Below are 26,182 nucleotides of genomic sequence, written 5' to 3'. Positions count from 1 at the left end.
GACTCAACCCGGCCCTGACAGGAGCATTGATATTCCGCCAGGCACGGGGCAAAAGCAGCCACTGTAGGGTGAGAAGAACCCACAGGCTTATATTGTGGGTGCCGGATTCCCTGGAATGGTAACCCTGATCAGGCATGATGACCCAAAAGTGGGAGAGGTAGGGAATTAACGATTGGCGTTAAAAGCCTTTTTAGGATGGATGCCCCGCAGAAACCTGGCAGAGACTCATCCAGCGTTACCGTTTGCAAAGGTTACTTGGCAATTCTGCAGCCATTAGAAGCGGCATAATGGCTGTTTCATGTAGCCCAAACAGCTGGGCTGCCACCATCAATCTTGCTTTGAAGCGAGGGAGCAGGCAGGTTGATGCATAGAAGAGACAAGATAGATGTGAAGGTCAGACTCCGATGCAGGAGCGCTAAATAGGGCTGTCGGTCAATTAAAAGGCATCTGACTAAGTGGCTAGGAGTTCTTTAAAGGGATGCTCCAAATCCATCTAAAATTTGCATATTACCACCATTTCAATAAAGGGGACTTTCATTTTTTATTGTACTTTTTATTGTACTTGCAACATAATATTGCAATATTTAATTTTGTGAACCGCCCAGAGAGCTTTGGCTATTGGGCGGTATAGAAATGAAATAAATAAACAAACAAACAATCAAACAAATAAATAACAAATGCTACCACTCCATATTAGAAAGACCATCTGTAACATTTTCCTTCCCTGTGCCACTAATATGCAAAGGCGCCTTTAACGCACAACAGTACTGATTTAAAATCCATACCACCAGTTAATCAACATAAGCTTTTAGTTGAGTAATCTAACACTTCAACTGTCTAGTGTGAAAGGTGACATGAATGGACAGTGATTTATTTATTGCTTGCATTTTTTAAAAAAATCCACTCTCCAAAGATCTGGTTTTATGTCATATCCTTTATTTGGGACCTTCAGTGGAGGAGAGCTCCAGCCGATGTGTGTCCAGGGCAACTCCCAAACTTTGTTTAAGACATTTTTATCATTTTAGAATGAACAGCACTGATATGGAGGGGAACACTTAAACAAAAGGCCTGAATCTGTCCTGATAGCTCAATGGAACGATCCAGCTGTACCAGTTTATTCCAATTCACCAAGAAACGCCTGGGCTTAACCGAAGCTGTCAAGGAGATGGCGTCCTTCTAGAACATTTGGGGGATCCTGTTGCTATTTCACTGGTTGTTGAGCCCCTATGCTGAACCGAGAAATTAGGAAAAATGTGACCCCTCACCTTTGAAGGACTTCTTCGCATGGTGCATAATTAAGCTGTGGAATTTGCTTCCCCAAGATGTAGTGATGGACACCAATTTGAATGGCTTTAAAAAGGGATTAAACAAAATCATGGAGGAGGAGAAGGCTATCAGTGGCTACTAGTCCTGATGGCTATGCACTGCCTCCAGTATCAGAGGAGGTATGCCTCTGTACACCAGTTGCTAGGGAACATGGGCGGGAGGGTGCTGTTGCACTCATGTCCTGCTTATGGGCTTCCATGGGTTGGCCACTGTGTGAACAGAATGCTGGAAGAGACGGACCCTTGTCTGATCCAGCATGGCCCCTCTTAATTAATGTTTGCAACCGACCTCACACTCTCTGGATTTTGGGGGGTAGGGTGGGGAGCAGAACCAAAGGCTGCTGTGCTGACCCAAGACATTTTGCTAATGGGGGCCCCTCAATTCGAGGACCAACACTTTAAAAAGTTTTGCTGCACCATTCAGACACCCATTCCTGCCTTCATCTATTATCTCCTCCCCACACCCATATACACAAAGGCACAAAAATGAGTTCCTGGGGTAACCTTAAAGTGGGGAGAGTGAGAGCAGGGTGGTTGAGGAGTGCAATGAGAGAATTTCCCCCATTCTGTTCCTTTATTGTTCCTCTGGTTCACTCTGCCCTGCATCCTCTCTTCAAGTTTGCACCATCACCTTTGGCCTGTTCGCCTGGAGTCAGTCCTTAACTCACTAGAGGTGACCAGGCAAAGGGCTACCTACATGTCTGGATGAGTGAATATAAAAGCAGAGGCTGCCCTGGTTGGGCTGTGTCTTTTTTCTTTGGTTGGATGTTGCTTGCTCTCACACTGCTGCCCTTGCAGGTTGCTCAAAGCTCTGGCGGCAAAGCGATGGTGGTGAAAATCTACAAGAATGACGCGGACCAGGAGGGGATTGTGCGCGAGATCAGCTTGCTGCAGAAGCTCTCCCATCCCAACATTGTCAGGTGGGTCTCTATGGAGAAAGAGACGGCGGTTGATGCAAAGACCGGTAGAGGCAGAGATCTTTACAGGGAGATCTCTTTAAAACTGTGCTTCCCAAGCCTAATCCAGATAAACGATCCAGAAGGATACCATGGTCGATGGTATCGAAAGCCGCTGAGAGGTCCAGAAGAACCAACATGGTTGCACTCCCCCCATCCATTCCCCAGCATAAGTCATCAACCAGGGCGACCAAGGCTGTTTCCGTCCCATAACCAGGCCTGAAACCTGAATGGGGTGGATCTAGGTAATCAGCTTTATCCAAAACGGCTTGGAGTTGTGAGGCCACCACACGCTCCAGCACCTTGCCCAAGAATGGCAAATTTGACACAGGGCAGTAGTTATCCGAAACCATAGGATCTAAATTTGGTTTCTTCGACAAGGGCTTCACCACCTCGGAGGTCCAGATATCCAGCCCAGCTCTGGCAGGCTTCACAAGCCAGGACGGGCAAGGGTCTAAAGGGCAAGTAGTAGGCCTCAGTCCTCCAAGCAGTTTGTCCACATCCTCAGGTTGCACAAGCCAAAAGGTATCCATAACATGACTAGATGGTGCACCAGCCCCGTCCATATCAGACTCTGTCAAAACAATGTCATCCAAGTCAGCGTGAATACGAGTGATTTTATCTGCAAAGTGTCTGGCAAATTGTTCACAGCTGGCCTTTGTGGGTTTGAGTTGTTGTGTTCCAAGGCCTACGCCCAAGAGGCCCTTAACTACACAAAGGGTGCCACTGGACGACACTGAGCAGATGCAATGGTGGTGGAGAAGTAGGCCTCTTCACCTCCATCATCGCCACAGAATAAGATCGCAAATGGATTATCTGTGTTTGATTGTATTCGTTCCAAATCTTCCGCCATTTGCTTTCTAATCGTCGACACAATCATTTCATCGCCCTCAGCTCCTTGGAATACCAAGGAGCTGACACGGTTCTATGGCTAGGTCGAGGACATTTGGGAGCGATCAGATCAATAGCTGGGTCATCTCCTCATTCCAAGTGGTGACCAGGACCTCAGCAGGACCGCCAGCTAAGCCTGCAAGAAAATCCCCAAGGGACCTCAAAAATCCATCTGGATTCATCAGCCTCCTGGGACAGACCATCAAATCCCCCCCCCCCGCAGAAGTTACAGGTGGTCTGAAGGTAAAAACTGATCAGCTGATAATCTGTCCATGCCAAAGGAGTCAGTACTGGCTTCCCCACCCAGTCCAGCCCAGAAAACCAGGTCCGAAGTGTGCCCTGCTACATGTGTTGGGCAAGATATCATTTGAGACAGGCCCATGGTCGACATGGCAGCCAAGAAATCCTGAGCCACTCCTGACAAAGTAGCCTTGGCATGAATATTGAAGCCCCCCAAGACCATAAGCTGCAAGTGACCTGTATGTGTGTTACTCTGCTTCCCTTGGCCCAAACTGCTGCTTTTATTGATGTTTCTGTTGATTGGCATGTTTTCTGAGTTATATTGCTGGTTTAATCATAGAATCATAGAATAGTAGGGTTGGAAGGGGCCTACAAGGCCATCAAGTCCAACCCCCTGCTCAATGCAGGGATCCAAGTCAGAGCATCTCTGGCAGATGGCTGTCCAGCCTCGTCTTGAACGCCTCCGGTGTGGGAGAGCCCACCACCTCCCCAGGTAATTGGTTCCATTGTCGTATTGCTCTAACAGTCAGAAAATTTCTCCTGATGTTCAGCCGGAATCTGGCTTCCTGTCACTTGAGCCCAGTATTCCGTGTCCTGCACTCTGGGATGATGGAGAAGAGATCCTGGTCTTCTTCTCTGTGGCAACCTTTCAAGTACTTGAAGAGTGCTATCCTATCTCCCCTCAGTCTTCTCTTCTCAAGGCTAAACATGCCCAGTTCCTTCAGTCTCTCTTCATAGGGCTTTGTTTCCAGTCCCCTGATCATCTTCGTTGCCCTCCTCTGAACCCTCTCCAGTTTGTCTGCATCCTTCTTAAAGTGTGGTGCCCAGAACTGGACACAGTACTCCAGATGAGGCCTAACCAGTGCTGAGTAGAGGGGAACTAGTACTTCCCGGGATTTGGAAGCTATGCTTCTATTAATGCAGCCCAAAAGAGCATTGGCCTTTTTTGCAGCCACATCCCATTGTTGGCTCATATTCAGCTTGTGATCGACAACAATTCCAAGATCCTTCTTGCTTGTAGTGTGGTTGAGCCACGTATCCCCCATCTTGTAACTGTGCATTTGGTTTCTTTTTCCTAGGTGCAGAACTTGGCATTTATCCCTATTAAATGTCATTCTGTTGTTTTCTGCCCAGTACTCCAGTCTATCCAGATCACTTTGAATTTTGTTTCTGTCTTCCAAAGTATTAGCTATCCTGTCCAATTTTGTGTCATCTGCAAATTGGATCAGCATTCCCTGCACCTCCTCCTCCAAGTCATTAATAAAAATGTTGAAGAGCACTGGGCCCAGGACTGAGCCCTGCGGTACCCCACTCGTTACCTCTCCCCAGTTTGAGAAGGTCCCATTGATAAGCATTCTTTGAGTCCAGTTCTGTAGCCAACTGTGGATCCACCGGATCGTTGCTTCATCTAGCCCACTTTGAGCTAGTTTGTTCATCAGGATATCATGGGGCACAGATTTTCATTAAAACAAATTAATGTGTTAATTACATGTGTTTTTGTGAGGATTTTATTAAGCTGCCTTGAATGCCAGTGCTGGCAGAAGGATGACATGAAATATGTTTAAATGGTAGAAATAACATGACACTTGGGTCCCCCAGCCTGCTGACAGAGCTCTTTCTTTTTTCTCCTTTCATTATTTCTTTTAAAGGATCTAAATAAGCCCCCCCCAATGCACATGTCTACCATTCTGTGCAAAGTGCTCTTTCTTACACACACACACACACACCCCTTTGCAATTCCACAAAAAAATGTCAGACATCCCCTCCCCTGTTCAAGACAACCCAAGAAATTTTCCTGTGTCCAGAAATGGCAACCTCCTACTGTAAAAATATAACAATAAACTAAATAGCTGACAAATTGCCCCTTTAATCATACTCAGAAAATCTGCTGGCACTTTTCATCCTGCCTAACAGAGGATCTAGCTGTGTTCCACCCATTTCTAGTTTTATACTTTTTAACCATCCCAGCAATATTATTTTGTCGATAGTGTTTGCATTTCACAACTTGACATAGGAGTGCAGTTTGCAAATAAAAGTTTGGGAAGATTTTCCTTGGAGACTTCTATGAAGACTTCCTGCCAAAGAAGAAAGAAGAAGAAAGCGAGGGTGTCTCAGAATCCTAAAGGCAGTCTTGGGGTTGCTTTTAAGGCTTGAACCAACTTTGCACTGCAGAAAGAATCTGATTCTGATAAATTCTCCTGGATCTCTTGTCTTTTTAAAGGTATCTTGGGATCTGTGTGAAGGATGACAAGTTATACCCAATTCTGGAGGTAAGGGACTGTTTCCCCATAATGGCTCTGAATGTTGTAAAAGCTAAAAAAGAAAAGTATCTTCAGTGACCATAAAGTTAGAAATTATCTTCCTTGCCTCAGCTCTGCCACCTGCTCCATGATGGATCCATTGATATTTGGTGTGTATGTTCGTGTGTCCAAGTGACACTCAAATTCCCGCCAGAGTGTTCTGGTTATCCTAGGCCTAATTTCCACAAAAAGCAAGTGAAATGGTATACCTCGGTCTTGAATGGACCCCTTTAGATTGCAGGCAGGGGCTTCATGTGATGGAATGCTCCACGATCCCGAAACCAACAAACCAAGCAAATCCCTGCACATAGAAACCTAGTGTGCCAGGAAGAAGGGTCCTAGTTTTCTGCATGCAGGGATTTGTTTATTTATTTTTGACATGGTGGAGCATTCTGTCACGTGAACCCCCACAGACAGTCCGAAGTGGTGCAGCCCCCAAACAGATAGGTCTCGCCGCTGGTGAGACCTTCGCCTGTGCACCGTCTCAGCTGGTGTGCTCCATGGGGTGCCAGATTTCCTGTGAGCCGCCTTCCATTCTGGCCTCTCTTGAAAGGGTGATGGGCCCCCGCCTCCCTTTCTCTGCCTGACAGTACGTGAACGGCGGCTGCCTGGAAGAGCTCTTGGCCTGCAGAGATGTCTCCCTCAGCTGGAAGGAAAAAGTGGACCTGGCTTCAGACATCAGCCGTGGGATGGTCTATCTGCACTCCAAGAACATCTACCACCGGGACCTCAACTCCAAGGTAGGCTAACCAGTGCTGCTAGAGTGGGAGGTTGCCTTGTACGCCTTATTTGTGAGCTGTCCGGGGGCTTCTGGCTGGCCACTGCGTGAAAATGGATGCTGGGCGGGATGCACCTTTGGACCAGCAAAGCAGTTCCTAATGCTTTCGGGGGGTCTTGTAAATTCAACCCACACGGACTATTTCCTGTGAGGGTCACCATCGTTCATCGAAAGCACTGAAGGCTGGCTCGTTAGGGGAGATGTTCTCCTGAAGCTTGCCTTCACGCCGTCAGCCTCTTCCCGAGCTGAATAATGGGGTCATCGCCAGAGCCACCGAGAGGGGCGGCAGATGCTGGCTAATGCTGTTAGCACTTCATGGGATTTCTGCCTCCGCGTTCCTCGCTCCTCTCTGGAAGCCTCGGGAGTGCACAGAGCGAAGGGGTGTGTGCGCATGTGTTCTTGTAAGATTGGAACTCGGGTTCACCCCAGGGAAACGGATGGGCAGGAGACTGAGGACAAACAAAGACTTTGCCCCTTTGTACAACTTAGGGAACTCACTGGCACAGGATATGGAGACAGCTGCTCACTTTGGTGGCTTTAAAAGGGGATTAGGGATAGGAAGAGGTGTCAGGGAGCTCCAGCAGAAGGGGTGCTTCCTTTCATCCATCAGTTCTGAGCTTCCTAGCAGCTGGCCATTGCAGGAACCAGGATCCTGGCCTGAGGAGCCCGTCGGTCCGATCCAGCCAGGCCAGCCTTACGTCCTTATAAGGGGCAATTAAAACGTAGCTTTGCAGGCCTCACAGTGGACCTGGGTCTGTCTGTCTGGGGGCCATAGAGAGAAAGCTGAACTGCCGAGCTGTCTGTCTGCTCTTCAATCAAAGGACCTTATCTCGCAAACTAATCTGGGGAACCATCTCTCGGGGATCCTGCATTTCAGCAGGGGGTTCAGCTACATGACTTCCAGCTCTATGATTCTAACTGCTGGGTGAAACCCTAATGGTGTCCCCAAATCTGTGGCATCCGTGGGATGCACACACATGCAGACATACCCATAAGCACGAGGGAGGGATCTAGCAGTCTGGGTTGTGCTGAGATTGCCGTACTTTTGAGGTTAAGCTATTTCTATCCTGTTTCCACACGAGCTCGCAATTAAAAAAACGTTCTATATGGAAATTTGTACTTTTGGGGTGCATCTTTTTTCCAAATGCACCTATTTTTCTGTGCATTTTTAAACATATCCATTTTCCCCCAAGTACTTTATGAAGTTGAAATGTAGTTTTATGTGCACTTTTCTCAAATACACACAATTAGAGCAGACTTTCCACTAGTTTGTACCTTTTTTGGTGCATCTTTTTCCTGCAATGCATTGGAAAGATCACAAAAATGTGGATTTCGGAACTCATCTCTGTCTTGGTTTGCTGAAAGGTTCAGGAGATGTGAATTGGGTAAATCCAAACATCCTTGATGAAGCGAGTTCCTCACCCATCCCTAAGAAATAGAAATACATACCCCAATTACAGTCTTGTTTTACAACTGCATTTCAGAACTGCCTCATTCGAGTGACCCAGCGGGGGCGGGAGGCCTTGGTGACGGATTTCGGACTGGCCAAGGAAGTGGTGGAACTCCCTGTGAAGGACCCCGAGAGGAAGCTCTCTCTGGTGGGATCAGCCTTCTGGATGGCCCCTGAGATGTTGCGGGGGGAGCCTTATGACAGGAAGGTACCGCACCCCCTCTTTCTCCCTGCCCCATCGGTATGATAACCTTTCTTTGTGAGGTACCTGCTCTCCGGGGTCCCGGGCAGAGAAGGTTGATGGAAAATACCAGCTACCTAATCTTCTACCTGGGGCTTTCTATATGCGAAGCACATCCTCTGCCCAGAGCTCCAGCCCCTCCGCAAGTGACCCCAGTGGGACTCGAACACACAGCCTTTGAATACACACAGGGTGCTGGGGCCACCTCAGAGTTCAACGGAGGTCTTCAAAGAACGAGGAAACCCCTTAATTGAATGGTGCGGAACCTTGACCGTGTTCTTCCACCAATGCCTTGGTTTCCCCCCTGCCCCCCCCCCACTTTCGATTCTCTTACCAGCCAGCAGGTGCAGGCAGAGAACAAAACACAGCAGGGCAACAGCTGTGCACCTGAATGGCTGGATAGTCCCCCTGATTGCTTCCCATCTGGGTTTCAGAGCCCGCCGCACCCTCTGGCTAATTTTCGCTCCCTCCGACAGGTGGATGTCTTCTCCTTCGGCATCGTCTTGTGTGAGATCCTGGGAAGAACCCCTGCAGACCCTGAGGTGCTGCCCCGGACCCAGGTCATTCTTCTTTTTTAAATTAGTTCTTATTTTATTTCCTTCTATTTTCACCCCACCCACTCCCATTACATGTGATAGTCCAGACATATCAAAAATTGTAGCAGATCAAGGCAGAAAAATACAGAATACATTGTTCACATGAACCAGAGAGATCAGTATGTTACTGGCGGAGTATTATGAAGCTGAACATTACCAACACGCGTAATAAATGGATACCAGTCCATAGAAAATGTATCCAGTTGTAACTTAGTTGTTAATTTTTCTGTTAAGGCAATCTTCCAAACCGGAGTCTGCCAAGCATCTAATGAACCTCCTCTTGAGCCCTTCCAAAATTGAGCAATAACCAGTCTAGCTGCTGCCAACAAAAATCCAGCCAATGGCTGAAAGGAACAGTTTCTATTATTTCCCAGAAACGATCGTAAAAGTGCCAGCTCTGGTGTTCGCTCCCATTGCTGTCCAGCTGTCTTATCACTTCCACCGAAGACCCCACGCCCAGACTTTGCTGCTTTTACACAGGACCACCACACAGGCTGGGTGGTTCCTAGTTCCTTGAATCCCCTCCAGCACAATCTTGACACTTCGTGATTTTGTCTAAACGAACAGGAGTCATATACCACTTTTGAAGAACCTTCAAGCTTGTTCCCTCATGTTAATAGATACTGATTTAAATGGGTTTTTTTTCCCCAGCATTGACTTCCATAAAACATCCTCTATTTCTATTTCCCAATCCAGTTCCCCTATTTGTTTTAAACTGTTAGTTGAACCCATATCTAAGTCAATTAGCACTTGGTAAATATGTGACACCAGGCCTTTCTCCCCCTTGCCTGCGAGTTTAAGTATGGATTCAAATGGTGTTAAATTTCTCAGGGCCTGTTGTTTGATGTCCTCTCTTCTAATCAGCGTACCTACTCGATACCGTGCGCGCCGTGCTATGCAAGTGAGTCCTCCAGAATTCCCTGGGGAGGGGCAGAGCATTCAGATAAAACTATTTCAGCCTATAAAGCCCCTTCTGTTTAAAGGCCAGTGTATCCGCTGGTCGATCCTTGGCATCGTCTTGTGTGAGACCTGGGAAGAATCCTGCTCCTCTTGCATGTCAGGTGAGACTGGCCTGCTCCGCGGTTCTGACTATTTGGACGTGACATCTATTTGCCACCCACATGGTGCAAGGGGCTGTTCACAAGAGCTTGTGCCGGGAATCTGGGTGTGTGTGGAATACACGCAGCCTCTGGATTAGGGGGATAATCTTTTAAGGGGTCTCTTTGGCGGGGAGGGCAGTAGAAGGTCTCTCAGTGCAGTAGGCAGGGGATGATGGTTTGCATAAGCCTTTTCCAACCAGATATGTTGGATTACAACTTCCAGCATGCCCCAGCCAGCCATGTTGGCTGGGGCATGCTGGGAGTTGTAGTGCAACACATCTGGAGAACACCAGGCTGGGGAAAGCTGGTCTGCATGGAGTTGCAGTGTGGCTCCGCCATTTTTTCATCGAATCATAGAATAGTAGGGTTGGAAGGGGCCTACAAGACCATCGAGTCCAACCATCGAGCTCAATGCAGGAATCCAAGTCAGAGCATCCCTGACAGGTGGCTGTCCAGCCTCGTCTTGAATGCCTCCAGTGTGGGAGAGCCCTGCACCTACCCAGGGAATGGGTTCCATTGCCGTATTGCTCTAACCGTCAGGAAGATTTTCCTGATGTTCAGCCGGAATCTGGCTTCCTGTCACTTGAGCCCATTATTCCGTGTCCTGCACTCTGGGATGATTGAGAAGAGATGCTGGCCTTCTTCTCTGTGACAGCCTTTCAAGTCCTTGAAGAGTGCTATCCTATCTCCCCTCAGTCTTCTCTTCTCAAGGCTAAACATGCCCAGTTCTTTCAGTCTCTCCTCACAGGGCTTTGTTTCCAGTCCTCTGATCATCTTTGTTGCCCTGCTCTGAACCCTCTCCAGCTTGTCTGCATCCTTCTTAAAGTGTGGTTCCCAGAACTGGACACAGTCATCCAGATGAGGCCTAACCAGTGCTGAGTAGAGGGGAACTGGTACTTCCTGGGATTTGGAAGCTATGCTCCTATGAATGCAGCCCAAAATAGCATTTGCCTTTTTTGAAGCCACATCACATTATTGGCTCATATTCTGAGCTGGGCTATTTCATTAATGGGTTAATGTATAATATTTATATTCCGCCTTCCCACAAATCTTGCGAAGGCGATGTACGTTTGGTGGTTTCCAGCTTCTCTGCAGTCCCCGCCCCCCATCCTAAACGGAAGAGCTTGAAGCTAAACGATGCAGGCATTTTTGTTATTTTTGGCCCCGCCCTTTTTGCATCCGGCCCCGCCTACCACTGGAAAGCGGCCCCTGAGAATATCTCTGAAATTGAATTCAGCCACCAGGCTGAAAGAGGTTCTTCACCACTGCATTAAAACAACATTAAGACCAGATTCGCAATTTAGGAGGCCAAATAAAAGTGGCAGCCCTTAGCTCCTAAATTAAGCTAAGAAGTGGCCAAAAAACTGAAATATTTCTAAATCTTTTTCTCATTCCCTCCCACCACCAGGATTACGGCCTGGATGTGGTGGCCTTCCAAGACATGATCGGCGAATGTCCAAAGCACGTTTTGGATCTGGCTGCCAGCTGTTGTCGAGTAAGGGTTTGTTAATACTTTTAAGCATGCGACGGAAGTAACGGGTGAGAGCTGGTGTGGTGTAGAGGTTAGAGCATTGGACTTTGGAGACCCAGGTTCAAATTTGGACTTTGGAGACCCAGGTTCAAATCCCCACTCAGCCTTGAAGCTCACTGGGTGACTTTGGGCCAGTCACTGACCCTCGGCCTAACCTACCTGCCTCACAGGGTTGTTGTGAGGATAAAATGGAAAGGACGACCAGGTACTCCGGCTTGGGCTCCTTGGAGGAAAGGCAAGATATAAATGGAACAAATAAAGAAAACAAACTAGCAGTAGATTCAGGATGGAACAGACAGACAGACAGACAGAAGAAAGTCCTTCCTCATACTGTGCATGACACATTTATGGAATTTGGTGCGGCGATGGCCACTTAATTTAGATGGCTTTGTTAGAAGAAGAGTAGAGAAATGCATGGAGGAAGAGAGGTCTATGAACAGCTGTTAGTCACAATGATCGGGGACAGTCTGTCTCACAGTACCAGACCCTGGAAGCCATAACCAGAGAGGGCATCATTCCCTACTCATGGGCTTCTCAGAAGCAGGATGATAGATTAGATGGACTGATCCGGCAGCCTTCCGCTCTTGAGGGCGTGGTGTGTGGTATGTGCCTCCTCCCTGCCCACAATTTTTCCTTTCCGATTTTGCTTTCAGCGATGCACCTTAGGGGAGGCCGTTGCTGTCCTACAGCTTGTTTGCATGCCTTGTTTATTTAATGAACAGAAAGATTTACACCCGGCCTTTTGGCCCATCCCAGGGATCCAAGGCAGTTTAGAAGCGAAACACCACACAGAAGCACTGCTAAAAAGAATTAAACAAACAAAGCTACAAAGCTACTTTGCTCTTAACCTAGCCTGGTTTCTTAACCCTGCCCTCCCCGATCAGCAAGGTGGGCCAGTCTAAACCTGAGAATTGGGGGAAGGTGCCAGTGCCTCCTTGCGGAATGATTCCATCTCCCCACCCACCCATCCAGCACAAGGTAACCGACTCCCATCCCCTTTCCTTGCCCCTGTGAGTAACTCTCCTGAGTTACAGAGACAAAAACAGACCATTAGCAACCTTTCAGATGCTCCCTGTTCTTTCTAGATTGTTAAAGGGGATTTTGGAAGGAGTTGCCCCCCCCTCTAAATCCCTATTTCTCCTTCCATAGGGAAACTAGAAAATGGGACAAGTTTTTATTTTGTACATACTGTACTTTCCTTAACGTGTGCAGACTCTTCTAAAGCATTCTGTAAAAAGACTGAACCCTAGCATAATCTATTAGACTGGAAACCTGTGGCTCTCTAGATGTTGGACTACAACTCCCATCATTCTTCACCATCAACCATGCTGGCTGGAGCTAATAGGACTAGGACTCAACCAACGTCTGTGAGAACCACAGGTCCCACACCCCTGTATCAGGCAGAACGGCACAGAGACGGGTGCAAGTAAAACAAAATGCTTCATTAAACATTTTCTTTCTATGCTCCTTTTTTAATGTTTATATTTATTATAGAAAATGGTATAAATCTATGTTAATGTGCAATATAGAGGGCAACCCCCCCCCCCCGATCTGCACATGGTACTTTACAAAGCAGAATTAGCAAAAATGGAAAGGAAACTCTCTGTCCCCAGGAGCTTACAGTCTAAATTTAGACAGATGTCGCAGAGGAAGGGAGAGTCTGGGTTAACAAGGGTGAACACAAGCATGCAGTTTGGGGCTGCAGTGTTGCAGGCGTGAGAACAGGAAGCCAGCAAACATGGCATAGTGGGAATTTTGACTAGAGCTAACTGTGGGCTTAGTTCTGGGTTTTGGCTGGGAGGCTGCCAGCGCCCGACCCCCAGAGGTGGGAGAGGGGGTGAGGGAAACAGTTTCCCAGCCTTGATTCCCTTCCACTGTTTCCTTTCTGCTCCCGTCAGGTGGAAGCGTTCAAGCGGCCGTCCTTCTCTGAGCTCCTGGAGGAACTGGAAGACACGGCGGAGAGGCTGGAGTCCGCGACGGAGCACCAGTCCCCTGGCTGAAAGGCCTAGTGGGACCTGGACTGTAAACGTACCTGTATATCTCAAAAACTGGGGGGGGGGGGAGTGGGAGGAGATGCCAGCAGGCAAACAATTGCAAGGCTGCCTTGTCCTGCTCATGCATCACGGAGGGACCTCTGGCTTGTTTAGTGTGGCGGGGAGCATCTTCACACCCGGCTGGCTGGCCAGCCAGCCAGCTACAGCCCACGGCAATCTCTCTTCCAGACGGCAAACTCATCCAGCTCCACATTCTTACAGAGCAAGCAACAGGTGCTGCAAGCAGCCAGGGAGGAAATGCTCGCCCTGGTCCTGACAAAAGCCTGCTGAGGAAATGGATTTCGACGGCTCTAGCCAGTGAGCCAAGTTGCAGGGGAAAGGCAAGAAAAACCAGCCATGGTCACCAGCCAAAAACCCTTCTGCGGCCTTTCTTGTGTCCTGTGTAGTTGTTCCTCAAATGCCCACCTATCGCCCCCCCGCCCCCTCCCCAGACACCGATGGCGCTGCCTCCGCCTCGCGCTTCCGGGTCGACTGCAGCTTCTCAGCAGACTAAAGGGAGGGCTCCTTCTTGCAAAGAGTCATTAACGCGTGGGATGGGTTGGCAGAGGGCAGGGCAAGTCTAGGTGGGGTTTCCAGGAGGGCAGGGGGAGGACTGGACAAATCCATGGAAGTGGAGAGGTCTGTTGATGGCTAAAAGTGGAGTCTCTCTGTGGGGAGCTAGCTGCTGTTGTGGAACTGGGCTGTCCGTGCTTGGGAGCAGGGTGCTGGGCTTGATGGGTCTCTTTGGTCTGACTCAGAAGGCAGTTCCTGTGTCAGTGTCTGCTGCCAGAGGAACCCCGCCCCCCTTCCCACTGCCGTCGCTTCCTTGCTGCCTCTCTCAGCTCTGGAACATGATCGTACCAGAGGTGCATGGCTGCCCCACAAAACAGCAGCCCCATATATCGTCCTCCTCCTCCTCCACCCCCTCTGGGACACCTAATAATAGTGAATATCTGACCTCCCGAGGTTGCGAGATTTCCCCCGTTCACTCTCCCCTTCCTTGCCTGCTGCTGGTTGGGTGGTGAGTTTTTCCAGTGGGGCAACATCACGGCGCACAAGATTACAGAACGGTTTGTGGGGAGGAGGTGCAAAGCTGCTGGTTCTGGCAGAAGCTCTGCGTCTCTCGTAATGCGTAGCTCCACCCTGCCCCATCCACTGGTGTCCTTCTTTCCTTCCTCTTCCCAGCAGCAGGCCCTGCTGGGAGGTGTCCCCGGCCAAGGGGCAAATCTCTTACGTTTGCTGCTGCGGTGTCCACACTGTTCCCAAATGGCCGAGCTGGTGAGATTCCCCTCCGTATAAAATGCAGTCGCCATGGACAGATGTGGCAGGGGCAGCAGCACGCTGCTAGTCGTAGAGGGCCAGAGCCACACCGCCCAGGAGAGTGCATGGCCACGCCCCCAGGGGATTTCTTGGCCATGCCCCCACAAGAGCACGTCCCCAGGAGAATCCATGGCCACAACTCCAAAGAAATCCACAGCCACATCCCCAGGAGATACCACATCTCCTGAGAGAGGCCATGGCCGCACCAACAAGGGAAGTCAGTCTCTCTCTCTCTCACTCGCATAAGAGCCAGATTATAATCAACTTTCCTGCTCCGCTACACCACTGTCAGTGGTGAACCCCCACTTTGTATGCAGAAGGCCCCCGGTTCAAGCATGAAGATTAGAAACTTGCTTTATTTTTAGGGAAAAGGCCATAGCTCAGTGGCAGACCCCTGCTTTGCATGCAGAAGGTCTCCAGTTCGATCCCCGGCATCTCCAGGTAGGGCTGGAAAAACTCCTGCCTGAAGCCCTGGAGAGCCATGGCTGCCGGCCAATGTTCACAATACTGTCGGGCACTCCCCCTGCTGCCTTCTGAAATCCTCAGGTAGCCAGAATCAACACGCAGACAATAGGGCTCTTTTCCAAGGCTTTATTCCCCTTCAACCTAATGACACTTACAGATGCTAATAGCTTGATCCTACGAGTGAGACTTCAGAGAGCTGCCTACTTGGGGATTCTAACCGGAGGAATCAGTTGATCTCCGTTTGGAGGGGAAGGCGGGAAACCTCTGTACTTATGGGCTAGGAGGAGAGAGTCCACCCTTTTCCCGTGGGGCATCGGAGCGCTGCTGTTGCCGTTGCGCCAAGTGGGCTGAACGCCTCTTCTCAGCACCTGCCATCTCGCGCTTGAGGGTGCGCTGGCACCTAGTGTCCGGCAACTGCTGTTGCGCCTCCCTCTCCCTGCCAGGGTCGCTATCACTCTCAGGAATGTGTACAGGGAGGCGCTCTCCCCCTGGCTGCTCCTCTGAACAGCGCACGGGTTCCGCTCCCGCAGTTTCTATCCCTTCCTCAGAATCAGAACTGCTTTGGGGCTCTCTGGGCTCCGATCCAACCCTGACAAATATTGGGCTAGATGGACCAAGGGTCTGATGCCGTATGAGGCAGCTTCCTCGGTTCATGGAGCTTTAGGCCCAAACAAAACAGGATGAGGAATATGTGTCGTGATGTCACTGCACTAGGATTGTCCCCGCCCCCTGCAAGCTGCAGCCAATGAAATGGGAGCAGGGGCAGGGAAATTCTGAGTGCGATGACATCACATTTGGGTAGGCAACTTGTGGCCCTCCAGATGTTTTGGCCTACAGCTCCCATCAGTCCTCACCACTGGCTATGCTGGCTAGGGCTGATGGGAGATATAGGTCCAAACACTGGGAGGGCCTGCATCCAACATTATCTGGCAGCAAAGTCTTTAAGCTAAAATATGCTGCTATTTCTGGCCAACCCCCTTTGCCGAGGGCTTCCTCGGAACGGAATTCGGCCCGAGGTTCGACACCCCTGCATTAGACATTATCTGCTGGGGGTCTTGGGGAGCAGGGCATGCATCTCCCCAACCTTGTGTCCTCTAGATGTGATGGACTACAACTCCCACCAACCCTGTTGACCATGCTGGCTGTGGGTGGTGGGAGTTGCAGTCCAAGACATCTGACGAACACCAGGCTGCTCTAGGCTTTTTGCAACTTAAACCTATCCTCCAACCACACCCATTTTGAGGTGCAGTTCTAAAAAGATACCTCCACCACTCGCTAACTTTTAAAGATGAGACCACAGAATTGCAGCCCAGCCTGCCACAGCATGGCTGCTGTACTCAGAGCTGACCTGTTTTTCTGCCCCCCTCTGCATAAATCAATAAAGGGCTTGTTAGCTTTCCCCGGATGGCCCTCAAAGAGCAACTCTCCTGCCCTCGAGTGTTCCCGTGGAAGCGCCTTTGAAATGCCCGGGGGCAAAAGGGCGAGGCCTTCTCCGCCAGGGCGTGAGGCAGGCAAGCAAAGCGGGGATCGGAGTGAAGTGGCTGTGGGCGCCTTGGATTGCCATGCTGGGTTTGTTTTGCAATGGGAGCAGAGCAGAGGCTGCCTCTTGCACAACTGGGAGAGACGCCGGTCAAGCCATCGTGATGTTGCCATGGCTGCGTGCTCCCACTTCCTGCTGGAACGGAGCCAGCCACTGTAGTCTTCACTGGCAGACAACAGTCGGGTGCTCAGTTCCCGCTAGCAGCTCCCAACGGTGGTTCACTACCGTTTCCCGGAGACTGGAGAGCGGCGGAGGGGAGCCTTTGGCCGTGTTGTTTGGGCTGCCCTTTAGGCCAGGAACTGGCCCCAAACGGCTGGCTTGAAATTGCTGGCGTGCGCCACGCACAATCAGCACGTGACTCCCCCCAAGGTGGGGTGATTGCAGTGCCGGCCCAAGGTTTGAGGAGACCCGTGGGCAAGGCACCCCCAGGGGCCCCCTCCCTCGGTGGGTCTGCCTTCTCTGTGCCACGGCTGCCGGCTGCTTGTGCTCCTCCCCCCTCGTCATGGTGGCTCCCCCGTGCTTCCTTGACAGGCAAAGAGCCAGGGAGCAAGGGGGCCGCGGCACCTCCTGCTCACCACCATTATCGGTGAACCAGCAGGCTGCAATGGTGAAGAGGGGAAACAAGTCCGGGGGGCCACTAATAGTGGGCCCCTGATGGCTCCGGGCCCTTGGCAAGTGCCCAACCATGCCTAGCCTTGACGCCGACTCAGGACAAAAGCTTGAATGTTGTTTTTTAAAGGTTCAGGCAGACATTTGGAGGACAGGTCTATCGGTAGCTGTCAGCACTGCTGCCTGCATGGAACCTCTGTGTTCAGGGGCAGTGTACATCTCTGAGCACCAGATGCTGGAGAAAAACAATGGCGGAGGAGAGGTGCCTTCATGCTCTGCTTTTGAGCATGCAGAAGCATCTGCGTAGCTGCTACTGGAAACAGGGTAGCTGGCTAGACAGACCCCTCTGCCCTCTGCCAAGTGCCTCCAAGCAAGGTTCGGAGATGGGTGACAAGGGAGAGGCCTTCACAGTAGCATGGAATGCTCTCCCCAGTCAAGGCTGTCATCTTCTTTGCACCAGCTTAAGGCGGTCCTCCACTCCCAGGCATTTTACAGCACGTGACGGGTCTCCTTGATTTAGGGCACAATCCTATGCATGTTAGATAGGAAAAAGTCCTACTATTCCCAACAACTCCGAGCATGGCTGGCTGGGGAATGCTGGGAGCTGCAGGACTTTTTTCTGCCTAAACATGCATAGGATTGTGCCCTAAATTGTTTCATTGGGTCCTGGTATTTTATCGTTAATTGGTCTTAGCTGTTTTAAGTTGATGTACAATTTCGCATGTCTTAATCCCTGTTGTAAAGACACCTTGAGTCTTTGTTTTTTTGAGAAAGGCGTCTAATAAATATCATCATCATTATTCATATTCAGTGTGGCACCTCCTCAGAGTGCCATTTCCAAATGCAGCAGCCGCCATGTGCTCTGAGGGCCAAGGACAGAGGTTTATATAACAGCACACGGTGTGGAGAAATTGGATAATAATACAGCCCCCCCCCACCTTATAATGCTAGAAATTGGGGTTATTCAATGAAGCAGCACAAACTCTTTGCTTGGGGAACTCGTTGCCACAAGACACAGCGAGGGCCACTAGCGTAGAAGGGGATTAGGCAAAGTCAGAGACGAGAGGTCTATTAATGGCTGTTTGAAAAGGATGGATCCTCCATCTGCAAAAGCGGTGTACCCTGGAATCCAAGTGCTGAGGCCAAATGGTTTCATTTTCATCACCTGCTGGTGGGCTTCCTGCGGGTGTCTGGCCACAGTTGAGAGAGGCTGTTGGACCAGACAGGCCTTCCATCTGATCCAAAAGGCCTTTCCTTACATCCATGTGCGCGCACGCACAACAGAGCCAGGTGCAAGAGGAAGCGTGAGGTAACTGTGCACGAAACTGGTTCTTCTATGCCCCGGGGACAAAGGGCTGCACCCTGCCAGTTGAGCGCCACAGGATGCTTTCACGCCCCCCCCCCCGCTTTCTCTGCACCGCTGTAACAGCCGTAGTTCCAAAGCATCCACGAGGCAGAGTTCTTTCCTAAGCGGATCCACACAGAGGCACCCCCCCTCCTGTATGTTGGCGGTTGGAGCCATTCCCTGCTCCGCTCACACTGAACTGCGCCCACCCTTTTGGGGCTGATGGCAGCCCACGATGCCCAGCACAACTGGCTTCTCCCTAAATCAGCCTTCTCCAAACTGGGGGCCCTCTAGATGTGGGGACTACAACTCTCAGCATGCTGCTGCTGGCACATCTGGAGGGTGCCAGGCTGGGGAAGGCTGTGCAATGGTGACTGGAGTACTGGACATCAAGGGCAGCCCCATGTACAGCACATCGCAGTAATCCAAATGGGAAGGTGCACGTACTACTGTATCCCTCTCCAGGAATGGCCGTAGCTGGTGAGCCAACCCAAACCATTACTCCCAGCATCAACATCTGCAATCCAGGCAAGCTGGTGAGAGCTGGCAGGGCACGTGTGGTGTAGCGGTTAGAGTGTTGGACCAGGGCTCAGGAGACCCAGGTTCTAGCCCACAATTGGCCATAAAGCTGACTGGGTGACTTAGGGCCAGTCACGGACTCTCAGCCTAATCTACCTTGCAGAGTTGTTGTAAGATAAAAAATCAGCTGAACATCAGGAAAAACTTCCTGACTGCTAGAGCAATAGACAATGGAAATCATGACCTGGGGAGGTGGTGGGCTCTCCCACCCTGGAGGCATTCAGATAGAGGCTGGACAGCCATCTGCCAGGGATGCTCTGACGTGGATTCCTGCATTGAGCAGGGGGTTGGACTCGATGGCCTTGTAGGCCCCTTGCAACCCTACTATTCTATGATTCTATGTATGCAAGAAGGGGGGAAAAAAGCAGGATATAAATATAATAATTTAAAAATAAAAGTATCTCCGGGTGATGTCAGAGCATACACAGGGCACCATTTATCTGGTGGCAAAACCGCTGTACACCAAGATTCAGAAAATTGTCTTCTAGGCTGTCCTGCTGATATTACCAGAAGTGTGACCAGATCCGATCCACACAAGCACACACAGGGAGTCTTTCAATCGGGTGGGCAACTTCTAGGTGTTGGGGGCTGCATTGGCACCTGCAGAACCCACTGAGCGCTTCACCCCACACCTCCGCTACTGAATTTGCATCACCGCCACTGATGTTTTTGATTATTTTCTTTGCAGGGGAAATGTGGGAGCGCCTCCCTTGTTTCCCTGCAAAACCGTCATTTTTGCTGCCGCTGCAAATTCAGCAGCCGCAGCAGTGGCAGATGAATACAGCTCCCGCCCCGGCAAAACAGCCACGGGCAGGGCGCATGCAGCATGTGTGTTGCCCATCCCCGCTTTGAAACCTCCCTTTCTGTTGCCTGCCTACCCGACTCCCATTCACCTACCTGGCTTGGTGCTGCCTTCCCCCCCCTCATTGGGCACCTGGCCTGCTGCTCTGGCTACGATCTAGGCTCTGGGGAAACTCGACTGAGGTCCTTTTCCCTTCCTCCATCCCACTGCTGCTACTCCTGGAGCAGCAGGGAAAGAGGACTTTTCTTCTGCTGCTCCAGCTCAGCGTCTAATCCAAGCCACAGCAGAACTTTTGGGGCCACACGGCTCGCCTTGTACCTGAGGCAAATGTTACGAGCCGGGTTGGCGTCAAGGTAGGCTTGGCTGGGCTGCTGCCGGGGGCCCACGCCTCAGCGGCTCCTCCTTGTTGCGGCTCCTCCTTGTTGTGAGAAGGAAAATGCCACAACCTCCTTCCTCACTGGCTCCCACAATGCCCCTGACATAGCGTTGCTCTGGGGCATTGTGGGAAGTTGAAATGACAGCGGCTCTTGGCCACCCAGCACCGCTGCTGCTGTGGGGTATGCCTGTCAGGGGCCCCACTTGGGCCCTGTTTCTGGGACGAGAAGTGCAAGCAAACAGGTGCAGTTTTGCAATTGGATCATATCGGGCCATGACAGCTGGGGTTGTATTCAGGGTGAAGGGAAAGGGTCGTTCTCGGATTTCCCGCAACTGCTCCCTTAATGAGTCCAACCAGTGATGAGTAAAGCCCAGCCCGCGTGCCAGCGCTGAAGGAGAAAGGAGCCTTCTGTGAGCCGCTGGAAGAGAACCAGTGGCTTTCCCCTCCGTTTCCTCCACTGAAATGGCCTCACCCTCACTCAGGCGGCTGCGCCGCAGGGCTTCAGAGGCCACCTGGTCTTGTCCATGAAACTGTTTGGCACCTGGGCGGCCGTTCTAGAGGAGGTGCGCCGTGGGCGGCCGGTGCTGCTGAACCATCATCCTGTCAAGGAGTTGCTGACATGCGCCACTCAGCACCTTTGCTGGGGCACTCCTGTGCAAAGCCCAAAGGGGCAGTCCTTTGAGGCTGGGGCTTCATTCGCTCCACCTGTGGCCAGCTTACCTAGTATTACATTGTTGGAAGCCGGGTATGGACTGAAGTCACCCTTTCCGCTCCCACATTTTTTTTAACTGGAGATTGTTGTTTATTCGGTCAGTTGCTTCCGACTCTTCGTGACTTCATGGACCAGCCCATGCCAGAGCTTCCTGTCGGCCGTCGCCACCCCCAGCTCCCCCAAGGTCAAGTCCGTCACCTCCAGAATATCATTCATCCATCTTGCCCTTGGTCGGCCCCTCTTCCTTTTGCCTTCCACTTTCCCTAGCATCAGCATCTTCTCCAGGGTGTCCAGTCTTCCCATTACGTGGCCAAAGTGCTTCGGTTTTGCCTTTAATATCCTTCCCTCAAGCCAGCAGTCTGGCTTTATTTCCTGGAGGATGGACTGGTTTGATCTTCTTGCAGTCCAAGGCACTCTCAGAATTTTCCTCCAGCACCACAGTTCAAAAGCATCTATCTTCCTTCGCTCAGCCTTCCTTATGGTCCAGCTCTCGCAGCCATAGGTTACTACGGGGAATACCATTGCTTGAACTATGTGGACCTTTGTTGTCAGTGTGATGTCTCTGCTCTTCACTATTTTATCAAGATTTGTCATTGCTCTCCTCCCAAGAAGTAAACATCTTCTGATTTCCTGGCTGCAGTCAGCATCTGCAGTAATCTTTGCGCCTAGAAAGACAAAGTCTGTCACTGCCTCCACGTTTACTCCCTCTATTTGCCAGTTATCAATCAAGCTGGTTGCCATAATCTTGGTTTTTTTGAGGTTTAACTGCAACCCAGCGTTTGCACTTTCTTCTTTCACCTTCGTCATGAGGTTCCTCAGCTCCTCCTCGCTTTCAGCCATCGAAGTGGTATCATCTGCACATCTTCTAATTTTCTGGAAGAGGGCTCTTGTCCTTCCTGTTCTATTATCTTCTTCTGCTTCCGCACATTGCTTGTTTAAAAATAATTCCTGATCTCTTCTGGCTAACCTCTGGAATTTTGCATTGAATTGGGCATATCTCCCCCGATCACTGTTGCCTTTTGCTTTCCTTCTTTCTTGGGCTGCTTCCAGTGTCTCAGCAGACAGCCATCTTGCCTTCTTGGTTTTCTTTTTCTTTGGGACGTTTTTTGTTGCCTTCTCCTGAACAGTGTTGTGAACTTCTGTCCACAGTTCTTCCGGGACCCTATCTACTAAATCTAGTCCCTTAAATCTATTCTTCACCTCCACTGCATATTCATTCGGAATATTAGTGAGCTCATATCTAACTGATCTGTGGGTCTTCCCTATTCTCTTTAGTCTGATTCTAAATTGTGCAATAAGAAGTTCGTGATCTGAACTACAATCAGCTCCAGGTCTTGTTTTTACCGACTGCATAGATGTCCGCCACCTTTGGCTACAAAGGATGTAGTCAATCTGATTTTGGTGTCGACCGTCTGGTGAAGTCCATGTATAAAGTCATCTCTTAGGTTGTTGGAAGAGAGTGTTTGTTATGCACAGTGAGTTGTCTTGGCAAAATTCTATCAGCCTATGTCCCGCTTCATTTTGTTCTCCCAGACCATGCTTGCCTGTAATTCCAGGTGTCGTTTCACTACCCACCTTAGCATTCCAGTCTCCTGTAATGAAAATAACATCTTTGTTTGGTGTACTATCCAGTAGGTGCTGCAGATCCTCATAGAACTGATCTACTTCTGCTTCTTCAGCATCTGTGGTTGGGGTGCATATTTGGATCACTGTGATGTTAAATGGCTTACCCTGAATTCGAATTGAGATCATTCTGTCATTTTTTGGATTGTATCCAAGCACTGCTTTAGCCACTTTATTATTACTTATGAAGGCTACTCCATTTCTTCTGTGGTCCTCTTGTCCACAGTAGTAGATCTGGTGGTCATTTGATGTGAAGTGGCCCATTCCAGTCCATTTCAGTTCACTGACACCCAAAATGTCTATATTGAATCTTGACATCTCCCCAATAACCACATCCAATTTGCCCTGGCTCATAGATCTTACATTCCAGGTTCCTATGGTGTGAGATCGACAGGCATATGGTCAAGGAACACCTCATTACTTTGAATGAGTTCAAATCTCCAGGGCCAGATGAACTGCATCCTAGAGTCATAAAGGAACTGGCAGAAGAACTCTCAGAACCGCTGTCTATTCTCTTTGAGAAATCATGGAGGACCGGGGAAGTGCCAGATGACTGGAGGAGGGCTAACGTTGTCCCTATCTTCAAAAAGGGTAAAAAGGAGGAACCTGGGAACTACAGACCAGTCAGTCTGACATCAATCCCTGGGAAAATTCTGGAGCAGATCATAAAGCAATCCATCTGGAAGCACCTTGACAACAATGCCGTGATTACTCGAAGGCAACATGGATTTGTCAAAAACAAGTCCTGCCAGACAAATCTGATCTCATTTTTTGATCAAGTCACCTCCCTTGTAGACCGTGGGAATGCTGTAGACATCATATACCTCGACTTCAGCAAAGCTTTCGACAAAGTGCCCCATGATATCCTGATGAGCAAACTAGCTCGAAGTGGGCTAGATGAAACAACGATCATGTGGATCCACAGCTGGCTACAGAATTGGACTCAAAGAGTGCTTATCAATGGGACCTTCTCAAGCTGGGGAGAGGTAACGAGTGGGGTACCGCAGGGCTCAGTCCTGGGCCCAGTGCTCTTCAACATTTTTATTAATGACTTGGAGGAGGAGGTGCAGGGAATGCTGATCAAATTTGCAGATGACACAAAATTGGGAGGGATAGCTAATACTTTGGAAGACAGAAACAAAATTCAAAGTGATCTGGATAGACTGGAGTGCTGGGCAGAAAACAACAGAATGGCATTTAATAGGGACAAATGCCAAGTTCTGCACCTAGGAAAAAGAAACCAAATGCACAGTTACAAGATGGGGGATACGTGGCTCAACCACACTACGAGCGAGAAGGATCTTGGAATTGTCGTCGATCACAAGCTGAATATGAGCCAACAATGTGATGTGGCTGCAAAAAAGGCAAATGCTATTTTGGGCTGCATTCATAGAAGCATCGCTTCCAAATCCCGGGAAGTACTAGTTCCCCTCTACTCAGCACTGGTTAGGCCTCATCTGGAGTACTGTGTCCAGTTCTGGGCACCACACTTTAAGAAGGATGCAGACAAGCTGGAGAGGGTTCAAAGGAGGGCAACAAAGATGATCAGAGGACTGGAAACAAAGCCCTATGAAGAGAGACTGAAAGAACTGGGCATGTTTAGCCTTGAGAAGAGAAGACTGAGGGGAGATATGATAGCACTCTTCAAGTACTTGAAAGGTTGTCACAGAGAAGAAGGCCAGGATCTCTTCTTGATCATCCCAGAGTGCAGGACACGGAATAATGGGCTCAAGTTACAGGAAGCCAGATTCCGACTGAACATCAGGAAAAACTTCCTGAGTGTCAGAGCAATACGGCAATGGAACCAATTACCTGGGGAGGTGGTGGGCTCTCCCACACTGGAGGCCTTCAAGACGAGGCTGGACAGCCATTTGTCAGGGATGCTCTGACTTGGATTCCTGCATTGAGCAGGGGGTTGGACTCAATGGCCTTGTAGGCCCCTTCCAACCCTACTATTCTATGATTGATACCACTCTTCTGAATGTTGCTAGTATTGTTGGGTCTTCAATCCATTGCATTATAGGAGATGAACATTTATCCTTCCAGTATTGTAGAATCAATGTTTTGGCACTCAAGAGGGCATGGAAAATCCATTTACACTGACCACGTGTTAAATTCCAAAAAGCAGGTAAATAATTTAAAAGAACATGTATATCAATAGCTATTTAAGAGTGTTCCAATACAAAGTTTACCCATATAATGACTTCCTCCCAAAAGGAGGCAACTATCAAGCATTCCCCAAACATATGATTAAAAGAAGCATTAAATGTATTGCACCTTCAACAATTAGCTAAATTAAACAAACCTTTATTAAAGAGATGTTGTGGCATCCAATAGGGATGGAACAAGAGTTTTTGCTGAATAAGATGTAACCGAAGATCCACAGACACATCAGATACAGACGCCAAAGCAGTGATCCACTGGGTAGGCAAAATAGGACATTCCAGTTGCCTGCTGAAGACCTTGTATATCGTATTTATTCAGTGATAATAAGTATATATAGGCATGAATCATGGACTGATTTACCTGATCAGCTTCAATAAATGTTTCCAATAGCAAAGGGGACTCTGAGGATGTGAAAGCAGTGGGACTGAATCTAGATTCTAAGAATTAGCAATTGCAACAAGTGTTGCAATTGCAAATGCTGCCATTCAGCTATAGCAGGCAAATCAAATTTATCTCGCAAAACCGAAAATGGCAAAAACTCATCATCAGCACATAATAATTGATCCAAGGTAAAAATCATTTTATCTGTCTAGGTCCGCCACAAGAACGTTTTCTTTCCGGTTTTTAAATCTGGGTTTCCCCATATAGTCAATTTGGCATGGGAAAATGGGTCAAACTGCAATTGGCATGATAGTATACAACACACATCCCAGGCTGCCGAGATTGTGGTAGGAGCCCTGTCCACTCTAACATGCTGAGAACCGAATGCCATCCATTTGGAGAGAGGTGCCGGACAGGACGATCCCAAAACCGACCAAGGAGGAAAACCAAGTCTAAGTGGAAAAGACCCACATTTAGTACAGGTCTGCAGATAAGCCTGGTGATGTGTAGCAAGTTCTGGGAAACCAAACCCACCTTCTTTTCAAAGATATTTTGAAGAGCTAGAAACGTGAGGAAACAGTTGTTCTCATCACTGAGGCAGGTTTATGTGTCTATTAAAAGTGAATTCTATACTGTCTTTCATTATACAGGGAGCTCCATTTTCCCCTAACCTCTCTTAAATCCATGCTCTGCAGACTATAATAAAACTATAGAAACTATTATTATAGAAATATGCTTGAAATAGATTCCCAGGGCGGCTCCTGTATTTTGGGGGAGGGCACGCTGGCCGTCTGTGCATTATTATTCATTGTAAAAATAACTT

At 49.4% G+C, this 26,182-nt stretch overlaps 1 protein-coding gene and 1 long non-coding RNA gene across 3 annotated transcripts in view; one reads left to right on the top strand and one right to left on the bottom strand.

The window, feature by feature from the left end:
- The window catches only part of LOC146335807 (dual specificity testis-specific protein kinase 1-like), a 28,722-nt gene extending 14,892 nt beyond the window's left edge, over window positions 1-13,830 (top strand). The window contains exons 3-9 of one of the 2 annotated variants that reach the window (XM_084820872.1): window positions 2,124-2,245; window positions 5,634-5,682; window positions 6,303-6,452; window positions 7,975-8,148; window positions 8,658-8,741; window positions 11,286-11,372; window positions 13,307-13,830. In XM_084820872.1, the coding sequence (XP_084676998.1) occupies window positions 2,124-2,245; window positions 5,634-5,682; window positions 6,303-6,452; window positions 7,975-8,148; window positions 8,658-8,741; window positions 11,286-11,372; window positions 13,307-13,408 (768 nt within the window). In that variant the 3' untranslated portion in view covers window positions 13,409-13,830. The remainder of the gene's footprint in view (window positions 1-2,123; window positions 2,246-5,633; window positions 5,683-6,302; window positions 6,453-7,974; window positions 8,149-8,657; window positions 8,742-11,285; window positions 11,373-13,306) is intronic. The other variant, XM_084820871.1, reaches the window with a different exon arrangement.
- Window positions 559-26,182, bottom strand: part of LOC146335806 (uncharacterized) — a 37,040-nt gene continuing 11,416 nt past the window's right edge. Inside the window, exons 3-4 of the long non-coding RNA XR_014785876.1 lie at window positions 7,766-7,918; window positions 559-2,253 (exon numbers count right to left, since the gene is read on the bottom strand). This is a non-coding gene — a long non-coding RNA (uncharacterized LOC146335806). The remainder of the gene's footprint in view (window positions 2,254-7,765; window positions 7,919-26,182) is intronic.

Source organism: Heloderma suspectum, chromosome 14 (genome assembly GCF_057233095.1).
Source record: "Heloderma suspectum isolate Gila_16-S chromosome 14, 16-S_ref, whole genome shotgun sequence".
Taxonomy (NCBI): domain Eukaryota; kingdom Metazoa; phylum Chordata; class Lepidosauria; order Squamata; family Helodermatidae; genus Heloderma; species Heloderma suspectum.
This window is presented reverse-complemented; position numbering and strand designations above follow the sequence as displayed.